The sequence below is a fragment of the Balaenoptera ricei genome, chromosome 16 (genome assembly GCF_028023285.1).
Source record: "Balaenoptera ricei isolate mBalRic1 chromosome 16, mBalRic1.hap2, whole genome shotgun sequence".
In the NCBI taxonomy this organism is placed as follows: domain Eukaryota; kingdom Metazoa; phylum Chordata; class Mammalia; order Artiodactyla; family Balaenopteridae; genus Balaenoptera; species Balaenoptera ricei.
Window position 1 is genome coordinate 111690549 of NC_082654.1, and position 16090 is coordinate 111706638.

At 36.2% G+C, this 16090-nt stretch overlaps 1 protein-coding gene across 4 annotated transcripts in view; it reads right to left on the reverse strand.

Moving 5' to 3' along the window:
* The window catches only part of ERO1B (endoplasmic reticulum oxidoreductase 1 beta), a 65516-nt gene that overhangs the window by 24738 nt on the left and 24688 nt on the right, over positions 1–16090 (reverse strand). For all 4 annotated transcript variants that reach the window (XM_059899559.1, XM_059899558.1, XM_059899556.1 and 1 more), the window contains exons 4-8: positions 14675–14716; positions 13010–13092; positions 6968–7041; positions 1136–1256; positions 952–998 (exon numbers count right to left, since the gene is read on the reverse strand). In XM_059899559.1, coding sequence (XP_059755542.1) covers positions 952–998; positions 1136–1256; positions 6968–7041; positions 13010–13092; positions 14675–14716 — 367 coding nt within the window. The remainder of the gene's footprint in view (positions 1–951; positions 999–1135; positions 1257–6967; positions 7042–13009; positions 13093–14674; positions 14717–16090) is intronic.

The window sequence follows — 16090 nt, forward strand, 5'->3', positions numbered from 1 at the left end:
ATTGAGGATATGCCTAATAATTTTATATTGAATAACCTCCAACTATGTATGACAATGCTGTCCCGTAGAACTATAACAACAGCCATGTATGTAATTAAAATTTTTTTCTAATAAAAATTTGTAATGTTTTCTAATATCCACATTTTAAAAAGTAAAAGGTATACATGCACTGCAGTACATCAACAAGTTGTTTTGTGATGCAAGGGTTAAAGTAGTTCTACCAAAACAATCAGGTTCTCTTTAATGGCAAAAATATTTTATACTGCTTCAGTTTTTAAATTGAAATGAACTAAAACGACATAAAATGTAAAATTTCGTTTCACACCAGCCACATTTCAAGCGCTCAACAGCCTGACGTGGCAAAGTGGCAACCTAACTTTCTGGTACTTCTCTGCCGCCTTCTGAATCGGAGTGCCGTGCATCCATCAGCACTTGGGCATCACCTGGGAGTCCCACCCACGACTTACAGAATCAGAACCTGCATTTAACAAGGCTCCTAGGCGATGTGTATGCGTATTGAAGTTGGAGAAGCACGCTATGAGCCACTGGTTCTGAAAGTGGCTGCATACTGGAATCATCTGGAGAGCTTAAAAAAAAACCAACGCCTGGGTCCGAATTCCAAAGACTGTGACAACTGGTATGGGACAGGGCCTGGGCATTCAGATTTTTACCAGTTCCCCAGGAACCTCTAATATATATGGATTGCTCATATATTCTAATTTATTTTGTATATAGCTCCTAGTTTAGGGCCTGGCACATATCAGGCAGTCAATAAATGACAGTAATTATATAAAACGTGGAAATCTTGAGACCTAACTATGAACTAATCTTATACTTTTGATCATTCAAATTAAGCAAAAATATAAAATAGTTGAAAATTTTCTCAACATATAATTACAAAGGTATCTTGTAAACAATTTCTAAAAGCATGAAAATGTACCAAAAACCCACCTCGGCTGGGTGCCAGAGGATTTAAAGGACGATAAACAGATCGAGGCCTGAAAAAGAAAATACAAAACTCAAACGTAAAATGGTTTGACATTTTGATGTCATTTTTTTCAAGAGAAACAAGTATTCCCCTTCTTCCACCCTCCCTCTAGTCAATCCTCCTCCTTCCCCTACCCCCTCCAGTTACTTGAAACAGTTTTCTTCGTAGATGCTGTTCCACACTCTCCACGCAGAGGACCCTTTATAGCCAGTGTAACGCTCAGGGTTCAACAAAAGGTCTACATACTGAGCAGCTGGAGATCTCTCATCTGAACAAGAAACAATTCATAAAACCATCCACATTTCACTATTTATCTAAAATTTACCATTACAAAGCAAACAGGACTATCCAAAGGTTTCAGAGAAATGCTACGCTTTCAAGTCATCTCCAACTTAAATGGTAGAGTGGTTAGCACACTTGTGACAGTCCTTGACCCAGGACTTATAATAACTTGAACTTGAGAGAGGAAAAATAACTGCTCCCTTTCTTTTGGACGCTCAATGCCCTCTTACGTAATGTAACAGGCTTTACCCTTATTAGAGGCATTAATCATTTCTTAAGTTTTAACCACTAGGACTGAAAAGACCTAACAGAATCATAACCTGTTCTTAATATTTTACGTGATTGCCCCCCTAAGTATATATCTACCTAAACACATACTTGAAACATTTATTTTGTTTGCATATATTGTATCTAAAAAAAAAAAAAAAAAAAAAAAAAATTTCCCTGATACTTTCTGCTTGGACTTAGGAAGTAAATGGTGCAGTAATTTTGTGATTCAAATTCGATCATTCATAGAGTTACACAATGTTGTAGTAAAAAAAAAAAAGTTACAAATTTATTTTTACCAATGTTAATATATTGGTTAACATATTAATTGGTTAACATATTGGTGAGTAGGCACAACTTTAAGAATTTATTAACACATTTAAAATTAAATAACCATTTTCTGTGTTGAAACTCAAATTAGTATTTACTAGATCTCCACTATTTGGACAACATTTTGATAGAGATCTCTGCGGGATACAAAAGATAAAGAAAAGTGGTCTTAATGGTCACATTCTGGGTAGAAAAGGGAAGCACACGCTTTGCTATCTACAGAAAAATTATAATGACTATGCTTCACAAATCTATGCTAATACCACCTATAAGCTGAAATGCTATGTATGTTGGCATGGATGTATTCTTTTATGTAAATGTTTCCTAATTTTTGGTGTCACGGTATTAAATCAATGGTATATAGACACCTGCCTTGAAACAGGGACAAACATGGTCATTAAAATACGGCCCCTCTCGCTTTCATTACCTATCAGTCAAAAATATTCATTGGCCGTTCAGTGACCATAGATTGAGATGATCCATAATCTTAAGGGAAAACACCCAGCATCCTGGTCCATGCCTTTCAAAAACCACCCGATACTTTTGTGATGTATAAAGAGTACAAAGATAATCATAACTTATCATTACTAAATGAGTGGTGTCTAACTTACAGACAATGAAAACATGATTTTGAAGAATCCTGGCTCTATTTCCAGCACTAACATTACATAGATATCCCACTAAATAAGTTAAAGCACAGAAAACGTTAACTTACAGATGGATGAACAGAAACTGTCGAAGGACATTTATTGATCAGGACTTAAAACAATAATTTAAAAAATCTTAATTGAAAAATAAAAATTCAAATCATTTAGTTAATAAAATATGGATTTTACAGTAAAATTTTAAGTTTTACAATTCACTAATTTCTGTTATATATTTTAAATTTCTTTGAGTTGTTCTCAATTAAGTTCACTTGCAAAATTGACTCAGTTATGTATATAAGCTTTAGAAATACTAATTAAATATGTACCCAGACATATGCATGTATATACACGTGTATAAAGAACGTGTGTGCACGCACATAAGCCTACACTTACATACAGTCATTTATGAATGTGAAGACTGAATTAGTATCAACCTCTTCGCCCAATTAAACTAAACAACCAACAAAGAAAAAAAAAAAAACCCTGGATTCAAATATTAAAGTACATGGATTTAAAATATACTCTAAGGGAGTAGAAAGTCACATGAGTAAAATCAATTATATCAGTTTTTAAAGTACTTAAGTAAACTTACGTTCTTAATGTTCTTAGTGTGTATTCCCTTAATTCCCAAATCAAAAGTTGTTTTAAAAATTTTTATACTTTTTCAAATCATGAAAAAGGTGTTTTGTTAACCTACAGAACGTATCAGCAAACTATGGCCCACAGGCCAAGTCTGGTCTGCTGTGTACTTTTGTAAAGAAAGTTTTATGGGAACACAAGTCATGTTCATTTGCTTATGTGCCACTTTCACATTATTACGGCAGAGTTGAGTAGCTGCAAGAGAGACCATATGGTTCACAAAGCCTAAAATATTTACTGTCTGCCCATTTAGAGAAGAAAAAGTTTGTCAACCCCTGACCTATACTGACAAGAATTTCATGACACCCACAGTGAGGAACGTATGTGGGAGAAAGCATACACAGGCTGAGGTTCCCTATAAACACACACACCCATCCTTAGTCCCAGGGCCACCTGTGACATGATCATAATTAAATTGTTCCCAAACGATAACTTCTTTCCATTTGTACAGCTGTACCATACGTTCAGGTAATGCTCTTGGATCCCTACACTAAGTCCTCCCCTCAAAAAGTTTTCTCTTTTTCCTCCCTCTACAAACCTGCTCCAAAGTTATTCTTTCTTTTTGGCCATGCGAACCAACACCTAAGGATTCAAAGAATTTCTACTGAATCAAAATACCTAATTCTGGGAATTCATCAACTTGAACCGATATGTCTTCCTCCTCCTCAGTACACCTTCTTTCCCCAGCTGAAGTTTCTTTTCACTGTCCTGATTTAGGGTCAGTGTTATGAGGCCACGCTGCACGCTCCACCGTGCCAGGCGTCCTTCCCACCTTCTAACCCGCACATCGCTTAATACGTAAGGGTTGCAGAGGACAGCTTAGCGTGCAAGCTTTTTGCTTATGGACACAGACAAAAAATATTAGCTTACGGACTCAGGATCGAGTCTACAAGCCTCCATCTCCAACTGCTACCCCAAACTGCTACTAACTCACAATTAAAACATAATTTCCTCAGTCAAGGAGAATCTATAGTTTATAAAGCATCCAAGTAATTCTGATACACAGCCAGATTTAGAAACTAGTGTTTTAAGCAATATTTTTAATGTATTAATGAACCTGTTTTAAGGGAAAAAATAAAAGTAAAAGTCTATCACACTGTTCAGGTTATTTATGAACTAACTACTTCATTGAGCAAATATTTACTGGGCATGAACCATGGCCAGGCAGTGTTCTAGGTACTAGGGATACAGTTGTGAAGAAAAAGACACGGTCCTTGCTCTCAAGTCGCTCACAATCTAGATGAAGACAGACAACACACAGATAAACTAAATAATGTTTCTCACATAGTTCTTAGTACTCTGGGAGCAGGCAGCAGTGCAAAGAGATAGAGCGTGAAAGTGGTTACTCTTTTATGACAGCAGGCTTCTCTGAGGAGGTGACATTTGAGCAGAAACCTGAAGCAAAGGAAGCAGCAAGCCATGCATAACAACAATATCAAAAAAAAAAAAAAATAGAGGTAGGGAGAGCAGCTTACCTTAAACCACTGAATTATTTAGAAACCTATTATTTGATCTATGAGGATCATCTTCCTTTCAAATAATGACAAAACCAAAAACAGAACAGCAGAGAGCAGGGGTGTTTGACTATATTCCAATAAACTGGGGTGAATATTCTTTAGATTTTTTGTTTTAATCTAATGATTTTATTTTATTTTTAAATATTTATTTATTTATTTAGCTGCGTCGGGTCTTAGTTGCAGCATGCGGGATCTAGTTCCCGGACCAGTGATCGAACCCAGGCCCCCTGCACTGGGAGCACAGAGTCCTAGCCACTGGACCACCAGGGAAGTCCCTAATCTAATGATTTTAGAATACTGAAATAACTAAACAATGACTCCAAAGCTACTCTGATAGTATTTTTTTTAAACGGTAGGTAAAAATCTTTGGGACACACATGAACATTACTACCCAGGAGAATCGTGGTAATCCAACTAGTAGCATGGTTTCACGTGTTTAAGAGTTACATAAAATATAAAAACAGGGGCTCCCCTCGTGGCGCAGCAGTTAGTAATCCGCCTGCCAGTGCAGGGGACACGGGTTCGAGCCCTGGTCCAGGAAGATCCCACATGCCGCGGAGCAACTAGGCCCGTGCGCCACAACTACTGAGCCTGCGCTCTACAGCCCACGAGCCACAACTACTGAGTCCACGTGCCACAACTACTGAAGCCCGTGCGCCTAGAGCCCATGCTCCGCAACAAGAGAAGCCACCACAGTGAGAAGCCTGCACACCACAACAAAGAGTAGCCCCCGCTCACCACAACTAAGGAAAGCCCGCACGCAGCAACGAAGACCCAACGCAGCCAAAAATTAATTAATTAATTTTAAAAATATAAAAACAACTAGTTATTTTAATATGTAATCCTAAAAATTTTAAAGGATGATTTTATGGAAATTTTTATAGGACACCTCTTCTACTTTTACGATTTAAGAAGCCACTATTGAAAAATTAATTAAGACTATTTATACTGATGACAGGTAATAGAACACATCAATTTAATCATAGCAAGTAAACTCTACAATTGAGTAGTATTTTTTACTAAATACCTAAAGAGAAATATATATTCACAGAAATGATTTTTTAATCTGAAAACCTGTTAAATAAGCACTATCCAGAATATTTTAATAAAAGAATACATAAGAAGTTGGAAAGAAGTGACTATGAGTGTTAAACACTCAAATATAATTAGATTGACAACCAAAAAGCAAATGAAAGAGTAGTCAGCCATGTGAGTGCTTACCCAGGTACAACGGCTTGCTCTGAAAAAACCGTTGCCAATTCTAAATACCATAATAGGGGTATTTATGAATTGCCCATTATCATATCGAAAAAAACTTTGTTCAGATGTCTTAACAATTTCCTTGCTGAAACCATATAAAACATGGTAATAACACTCCCTCTCCCAGCATCTTCTCAATTTACCATACTATTGTAGAAGCGACCTGTAATTTATTCCATTACAGACTGCATTAAAAACACAATTCTACATAAGAATCTTTTAAAAATCTTTAGAAAGCAAACCACGCTAGATGCTTTAAAAATTCAGAAGAACTTCTGCTTCCTGTTTTCAGTTATGCATGGTTGAACCCCAAATTCTTTTCTACCATCACAAAATAACAATACCAAGGTAAAAGGTAGAGAGAGGCCAAATGAATGACTTAAGCCTACTCAACACAATTACTGGGAGTATTCTCCTATAGATAAAAAATTTTGAGTCACGTCAATTATCTTCTGTTAAAAGAAGTGGTAGTTATTACTGAACTACCATTTGTTCCATTTCAGGGGACTCTTGGAAAGAGGGCTGTGGGGAAGTCAAATTAGAGTCCTCCACGATATCGGAAGATGTCTTTATGTTAGTTTGTTGAGACCTCCAACTAATTCGAGTATGAACATTTCTATAACATGGTCACAGACCTATAACTAAGTGGCTTGAATTAGAGGTCCATAGGAGGTGGGGTGTCACAATGGAAAGAAGACAGGTTTAGGATTCAGTCAGATCTGGGACTGAATCCTGTCTCAGCCTCTTGCTACTGTGCGATCTTGGGCAAGTTACTTTGTCTTTTAGAGACTCAGTTTCCCCAGATATAAAATAATACACACCTATTAGGGTAGTTGTAAAGCTAAGAAATAATGCACTTAAGGCACTTAGCACAGGGCCTGGAACATCGGTTCTCAATAAACACCATTATGAATAATAAGATCCACATACAACATCCTGTGTCTTTAAGCTATAACTCTGACTGTAACTTCACTGATTTAAGGGTCTTAAAAGGGTTAAAGTTAAAATAATGTAATTACAATAGTTTCTTTTATTACCATCAAGTTCACAAAAGTGATCCTGTGAATCATCATATCTTGCCCAGTCAATGAAAGCTTCTCTGCTTTGATTACTATGGGAAGGAGGAATAAAAAAGAAAAAGGATTAAATCTGGAGTTGAAAACTTTAACACTGTATTCTAGTGTACTAAAAATAGATAATCTGAGATCACATCTTTATTAATTAGATGGTGTTACAAATTCAGTTAGCAGTCACATGAAGGAATGATTAAAACAAGTTATACAAAAGACAGATATTATTTCTGTGAGTGATTTATATTTCTTAACTATATTAAAACTATTTTAGCCCTAGTTCAATGATAACTACTTTGACCAGAAAACTAATTTACAAATATATATAAGATGTAGTTAGGGACTTCCCTGGTGGCGCAGTGGTTAAGAATCTGCCTGCCAGTGCAGGGGACACCCGTTCGAGCCCTGGTCCGGGAAGATCACATATGCCATGGAGCAACTAAGCCTGTGCGCCACAACTACTGAGCCTGCACCCTAGAGGCCTCGCACTATAACTACTGAGACACGAATGCCTAGAGCCTGTGCTCCGCAACAAGAGAAGCAGCCACCTCAATGAGAAGCCCCCACACCACAGCGAAGAGTAGCCCCCGCACACCGCAACTAGAGAAAGCCCGCGTGCAACAACGAAGACCCAACGCAGCCAAAATTAAATAAATAAATAAATAAATACTTTAAAAAAAAAAAAAAAAAAAAAAAAAAAGATGTAGTTAAACACGAAATTCAGGCTGGTCTTTTTAGTTGACTTAGAAATTGCAGTTAACTATGTATTATTTTTTCCTAAAGTAGGAATTAAGTTTACTTTCATAATTCTTTTAATTTATATTGCTTCTCTACTTATACAACCCAAAATACTAAAAAATGCATTTCTAGGATCTTCCATCCAATGTGCTACTCCCCTAGTAACACCAATGTCACTTTCATCACAGTATATCATTCATTTTACACATTACGTCACATTTAACAAAATCTATGATCAAGATTTCTCTTTTTTTAATAAACTTATTTATTTTATTTATTTATTTTTGGCTGCGCTGGGTCTTCATTGCTGTGCGCAGGCTTTCTCTAGTTGCGGCAAGCGGGGGCTACTCTTCGTTGTGGTGCACGGGCTTCTCATTGTGGTGGTTTCTCTTGTTGCAGAGCACAGGCTCTAGGTGCGTGGGCTTCAGTAGTTGTGCCTTGCGGGCTCAGTAGTTGTGGCTCGCGGGCTCTAGAGCGCAGGCTCAGTAGTTGTGGCGCACGGGCTTAGTTGCTCCGCGTCATGTGGGATCTTCCCAGACCAGGGCTCAAACCCGTGTCCCCTGCATTGGCAGGCAGATGCTTAACCACCGCACCACCAGGGAAGTCCTATGATCAAGATTTCTGACCTGTAGAACTGATAAGGAACAACTACACTCATTCAAATAAACTTTGACCTATATTCACTTTAACCTATATTCAGACCTTCTCTGTCTTAAATACATGATGGTAGCATATATACCCATCTTTATTCCCTACACTAAAGGAAAAAAAATGAGGCAAAAAAAAAAAAAATGATGTACCAAGTATAAATCAGGTATTCATAAATGTGGTACTGTCATAGCCAATAATTTATTTTGTATTTGAGAAGCTGCTGCATAGCGTAACGACTGCAGGAAGTATATAAGTCTGGTCGCACTACAACAACTTTACCAATAAAAATTTCCAATTCAATTTACCATGGGATTTTTTTCTCCTATGGGAATATATAATTAACTTCATAAAAGTTAATGGAAAATTTTATATCATAGGTGACTCAGTTGAAATATATGATGCCATAAAACAAGAATGCCTAAGTTCTAGTTAGAGCTAAAATGGTAACTACAGTTATGTTTAATCAGATAAGTCTTCTGCTGAAAATAGTAAAGAACAAAGCAATTTTGATATAAATGCCTATTTTCTTATTAGCAATATGACTAACTTAGAGGAACTTTTAGCACACTTATTTGATGAAGTTTTCTGGATTGTTTCATCTAACCCTTGCCTAAAGCCATGGTAGCAGAAAAGATATGGAATGTTAATCTAATGCTAATAGAGCTGGCCCAGTTTGGTTTATAAACAAGTTATAAGGAACCTTAGAGATCATCTAGTCCAGCTTTTCTAAAAGTCAGTTTGAAGATGGATGCCACGGTACTTACAGAAGAATCTCCTGGGCTTAACCTAGGGTTTTCTATCAAGACAGTGCTGTGAGTTAACGTAGTCGTCTTTGAAGTGGGAAACAGGGACAGGAAGGGATGGGATGGAGGGATTACACTGGGGCATGAGAAAACTCTGGGGAGTGTAGACATAACCATCTTGATTGTACTGATTTTTGTGAATGTACACCTGGCAAAACATCACATTGCACACTTTGAATAGGCGCAGTGTACTGTGTGTCAATTACACTTCCATAAAGCTGTTTAAAAATGACACTACCGAGGGCTTCCCTGGTGGCGCAGTGGTTGAGAATCTGCCTGCCAATGCAGCGGACACGGGTTCGAGCCCTGGTCTGGGAAGATCCCACATGTCGCGGAGCAACTAGGCCCGTGAGCCACAACTGCTGAGCCTGCGCGTCTAGAGCCTGTGCTCCACAACAGGAGAGGCCGCGATAGTGAGAGGCCCGCGCACCGCGATGAAGAGTGGCCCCCGCTTGCCGCAACTGGAGAAAGCCCTCACACAGAAACGAAGACCCGACACAGCCAGAAATAAATAAATAAATAAATAAATTTACAATGTCCCCAATTCCTCTACCTTAAAAAAAACAAAACAAAACAAATTACACTACCGATTGTCGGAGAAGTTGTGGAATGAGGAACTCCTGTACACTACTACTAGCGGCAATGTATTTTGGTACAATCATTTTGGAAAACCATTTGACAGTTCTTAATTCCACTCCTAGGTATATTCTCCACAGAAATGCATACCAAATGTACCAGCAAATATCCACCTAAATATTTTGTGAAATGGCCAAGACATCCAGCATAGTATTATTCAACATAATGTTGCATAAAATAAGCCAGATACAAAAGAATACACCTATATTATTCCATGTATATAAATGGGCAAAACTAATCTTTACTAACATAACTCAAACTCATGATTAACTCTGGAAGGTGGTAATGGCTAGGAAAGTACATAATGTGATCTTCTGGGTAGCAAGTATATTGTTCTGGATGGTGGCTAGAAGAGTTGGTTCACTTTGTAAAATTAAATTAGCCTTTATACTTAAGATTTGTATACTTTATTATGCGTGTGTTAAACTTAAACTGAAGTTATTAATTTTTTAAACTTTTAACAACAAAAATCCATAAGCAAAATTAAAAAACAAGCCCTAACAACCCATACAGGCAACAAAGAATTATTATCAGATTATATGAAGAATGCCTACAGAATAATTTAAAAATGCATCCCTTCCCCAATGGAGGAAAAGATAGCAAAGAATATTAACAGGCAATTTACCGCAACATCTTATGATAACTTAAGGCCCAGTCCCTGGATCACTCCTCTATTTATATTCTCTCCTTGGTAATCTCACTCAGGTTTATGGTTTTTAAATATCACACATTCATTGAATGACTCCCACATTTTATCACCAGCCCAGACCCCTCCCCTGAAATTGAGACTTGTATATCCAACTGCCTGCTGGACATTTCACAGGCAGCTCAAACTTAACAAGTCCAAGGTTGAACTAAAATTTCCCATCAAACTTGCTCCTCCGGTAGGTGTCCCCAGTTCAGTAAATGGCAGCTCCATTTTTTTTTTACAACCAAATCTTGTAATCATTCTTGGCTCCTGTCTGTTTGCATACCCTACATCCAATCCTTCAGCAAATACTCTCAGCTCTACCTTCCACATCTATCCAGAATCTGACCACCTCTCATCATTCCCGCTGCTATGACTGCAGCCTACACTAAACCACCATCACGTCTTGCAAGGATGACTACAATAACCACGTCAAGCAGGCTTCCACGACGTAACGCCTGGCTCCCCAACACACTCTCTCAAAGTCCTCCAATGACTTTTCGTTCCACTCAGTTTTAAAGGCAATATTCATAATAAGTGTCTTCAAGAGGCTACAAGGTCTCCACCCCACCCTACTCCTGCCCCATCCCATCCCTAGCATCTTCGGATTTTGTCTTCTATTGCTTTGTCCTCGTTCACTGTACTCCAGCCACACTGGCCTTGTGCTTCCTCAAGCAGTCTAGGCAAGCTCCGGCCTCAGGGCCTTTTACTAACCAATATGCATGCCTGGACTACTGTTCCCCACCCCCTACCTGCCCAGGCAGCCATATTATGACTCAGGCCTTCATGAGCGCTTTGCCTGTTATCACAGGCAAACTGTTGGCCTTCTTGGACCAACAATTTAAAACAGCGCAACCACCTTCACCCCTAGCCCTCTCCCTCTTCCCTGCATTATTTTTCTGCCTGGCACTCATCATCATTTTATTACTTAGCACTAACTTTACTTGTTTCTTGCATCTCTGACTAGGATTAAGCTGCAGGAGGGCTGGAATTTGTTTCCCACTTACACCACTATAATCCTAGAATAGCACCTGGCATATTGTAGGCGTTCATTTGTTGAATGAATAAGAAACCGGAATGCCCAATAAACAGAGGAAAAAATGCCCAAACTCACTAATAATCAACAAAATATACTTAAGCAAAAATGAGACACTATTTTGCACTTATCAAACATTACCAATTTTTGGCAAGGATGTGGAGAACAAAGCAAATTCTCAGTGCTGGAGGCCATACATAGCCACACAAGTGTTTTAGAAAGCCATCAGGCAATATGAAGAACAGCTGCAAGAGGGCAAGCCTAGGGTTCAGCAATTTTATTTCCAGTGTATACAAAAAACATTATCAAGGATGCTCAAGGTGGCACAATTTGTAGAAGTAAAAAATTTGAAACAACCTAAATGGCCATCAGTAGGGGAACAGATAAGCAAAATATGGCATATTTATATGATGAAAACCATTTATCGGCTAAAAAAACATAGAGATTTGTCTCATTCTAACATGGATATATCTAGAAAGCAAAATGTGCAGTGTAAAAAGAGAGTTGCAGAATGTTAATTATCACATTATATCATTTACATAAAGGAAAAATAAAATCATATACACAAACTATATATATATAAATTAAAAACAAAAACATGGACTTGGATACATACCAAATTCAGTTATCTCTAAGGAAAGAGGGAAGAAAACAGGATTGGGGAATAAACATAGGGGATTTCAAATTCATCTTTGGCATTTCTCTTTTCTCATAAACATGGTAGAAAATGTTAACAATTATTCATTTGGAGTAGAGGATATATGGGTGTTTATTATATTATCCTTTCTACTTTTCTATATTAGAATTTTTCATCAATAAATAAGATACATAAAACTACTAACTTTATTGTCTTTAACAATTATAGTACATAATGACAAATCTTAACAGGGAAATTAAAAAGAATTTCTGTAATATTCCCTTCCCCACTCACAACTGCAGATCTGCTCAGTCATTTTATACTGCATAATCTGAGACCACTTACAAATTATTCATGTTGGCCTTCAAAAGCAGGTTTGTACTTAGAGCAAATGAAGAAAAGTCAACAGAAAAAAAAATCTATGAACCGTTAACAGTTTATGTTAACAGAAACCTTTATCATTCAAAATGTAACATACAGATTGAATTACTATTTTAAAAAGACTAAGAGATTCAAGTTCCTTTTCCCATAATAATCAGGAAGAATGGACCCATAAACCCTGCTAAATGAGAAATCACCTAAATTTTTCCTTTTTGATAGTCATTACTGATGACTTAGAAATTTAAGAACGAATCAGCTAAGAGGAAGCAAAGCTATCATGAAATTTAGGATAAAGAATAACTTTTTCCTTTCAAAGATTAGTTGAAACTTTAGTTTAGTTGAAACTTTAATGTTTAATCAAAATCACAAGGAAAACCAAAGATTTCTAACATAAATAAACAAGGGAATATTTTCTTAATACTACTAAAATGAAATTTACCTTAATGTGCTGTTAATTGCTCCCAGTTTACTAGCTTGTTCACAATCTTCTAATTCTCTGGTATTGTTTGCCACTTTCAAGTACTGAAAAGAAATTCATAATATGTAAGTTTAGTAACAATTATTACCTTTGTCTTTATTTCAGGTTCCTTTGGCAGAAGAGTCAATTTGTCAATGATGATGTATACTAAATATAGATACATCCTATTATCAGAATCCCTAACACATGGAAGAAATGCAAATGAAAATGTGTCACAAATTTCCACCTAATAAATAAGCAAAGACATTAAAAATGTAGCAATTTGCATTGGTATGTTGGTGATGATGTGAACTGAGAAGACCCTCTTGGGAAAGTAATTTAACAATATTTATGTAGAGCTGTAAATATGAATAAACCCTTGAGCCAGCAGTCCCACTGCTGAATCCATATCCAGAGCAACATTTAAAAACAAAAACAAAAACCACTTTAGAAAGTTATTTGGTACTCTCTTGTAATGTTGAGATAGGCATCCCCTTTGGCCCAGCAATCTTACTTCTAAATATAGACCTAGAGAAACTCTTACATATGTGCACAATTCGACGAAAGACAAAGATGCCAGTGCGTCATTGTTTGTGATAGCAAAAACCTGAAAACAATTGAAATGTCCATCAACAGAGGAATGGGTATTCACACAATTATACAAATATCTATACAACTGAATATTTTACAGCTATTAAAATTAACAAAATCTACATATATTAGCAGAGACAAAATTTCAAAAGCACAATACTACGTAAAAATATAAAGTAAAAAAAAAAGTTTTTAACTTGAAGAAATACAAAATATTAAAAATTTTTTAAAATTTCGTATAACAGATCTATATATTACTTGTGGATACGTGTATAAAACAATATAAAAAGAAAAAGTATCACAGAAGGATAGACATCAACTTCAGCAAAGTGGCTAGCTCTAGGGAGGGAGGAAATATAATGGGATTGGGAAGGAGTTCAGAAGGGATTTCAATTGTCTTTATACTATTTATTGTAGATCTGAAACAAAAATAAATAAAAGAGGGAGCGCAAACAAAAGACTGCAAAGGTAGAGAGCACAAGAAAATGGAGAGAGGATGCACAGGGAAGCAGAGAGAGAGGGTAGGATGATCTTTACTACATATGTATGATAGTGAAAAACTAGAAATACACTGTTATTTAAAAACATATGAATGGCCAAGTAGATTATGACATACCCCATAAGAGGAAGAGGATAACCTTTTAATGCCACTGAAAAGTACTATGCTCAAAATACCTTGATAATTGTTTACTCTATACAATATAATCCTGAATATGACTGAAATAGCTGAAAACAGCTGAAACAGAATAGTAAAAATACATGCCTGACAAAATGCCTGTTGATTAGGTAAACTGGCACTGACTACAGTACTTTATAGTTATTCTAGAAGTTCTAAAGACAGAACTAAAGTATTTCAAAAGAAGCTATATAGTTTAATTGTAAAGAATACACTACACCTCATTGCTTGCTACAAAATTAAGGATTTGGGATTCTCAGACAAAAATGTGTCCATTCCCAACTAACCATATCATGGTTCTCTTTAGCAACTACACCAAGCAGTAAGGGGCAAGTTTCACTATGTAAAGCAGAAATATTTAATGAAGAAAAGTGACTCACCTTATTAGAACTCCCAGCTTTAATTCCAACTGGAATTTTACTCTTAAAAGAAGAACAAAAACAAAAATTTAGAAAATGATCTTTATATTTTTTGACATTTCTTCACGAATTTTTAATGCCACTGTTCTAATTCAAAGGCTATTTTAGTCCATGAGGAGAAAATATACGTTCATTCAAATTCTGTTTTCATACTACCTCCTGAGGTGAAAGGTAAAGAACTATCCCAATTTACAGACTTGTAAATCATAGTATAGAAAACTGAAGCAAAGAGTGTCAAAATCAGCTCTAATAACTCTCAATGCAGTAATTAATAGGTTATATAATTTTTAGGTTTAAAAAAAAACCTAGCGAAATCACTTTTTCCATAAACTTTCTTTCCACAGAAACTTTTTAAAAATTAAAAATTATTTGAAACATATTATGCTTAATTTAAATTTCTGCTCTAAGTTGACATTTGAAATTTAGATAATTTTGAATTAATACTAGAAAGCAAGAGTAAGTTCTTTGACAGACCTGTGGTTGCCAAGGGGAAGGGGGGGTGGGGGAGGGATGGACTGGGAGTTTGGCGTTAGCAGATGCAAACTAGTATATATAGAATGGATAAACAACAAGGTCCTACTGTACAGCACAGGGAACTATATTCAATATCCTGCGAAAAAACAAAATGGAAAAGAATATGAAAAAGTATATATACGTATAACTGAGTCACTTTGCTGCGCAGCAGAAATTAACAACATTGTAGATCAAGCACACTTCAATAAGATTAAAAATAAAAGGTTCCTTGGCTCATATGATTAACCTAGGGCTTACCAATCTAGGTAATCTAGGGTTTACCAATGTAAGAACTTCACGTAGGTCTTTCTTTTCTGTAAAACCAATAATTAGTTTCAGGCTTAAATAAATCTATGAATTATTACAACTGGTTTATCAAACACAATCTTAAGCAAAAATCATATCTGAAAGCAGGCAATCCCAGGCTGATCCTCTAATCAACCCAGGGAACTGATTTCCAACATTTGAATCTATGGGTTATCAAATTAATTGCAAATTACCCATTAAAACTTTTTCATGTTTCATAGATAAAATTTAGTCAAATATTCAGAATAAATATTTTTCTGTCAGGCTGAAGAATGTAAATAAGAATAATGATAAGAAATTTCCCCCCAATATCATATAGTTAAAACGTTACTTGCTGCCAATATTTTATCATCTCAGTGTTTTCTAGCACCACTAACAGAAGGCAGAAGAGGGAAAACTATAAAACTCAAGTCAAATGTAGCAGTTACAGTTATCAGACCCTGAACTTAAAATATGGAATACTTATTAAAATGCCCTCTCATTACTGTTGTCCTCTAACAAGTATAAAATATGCTAAAACCAAAGTACTAGCAGCTTTTTAAAAGGTTTGATGGTAAA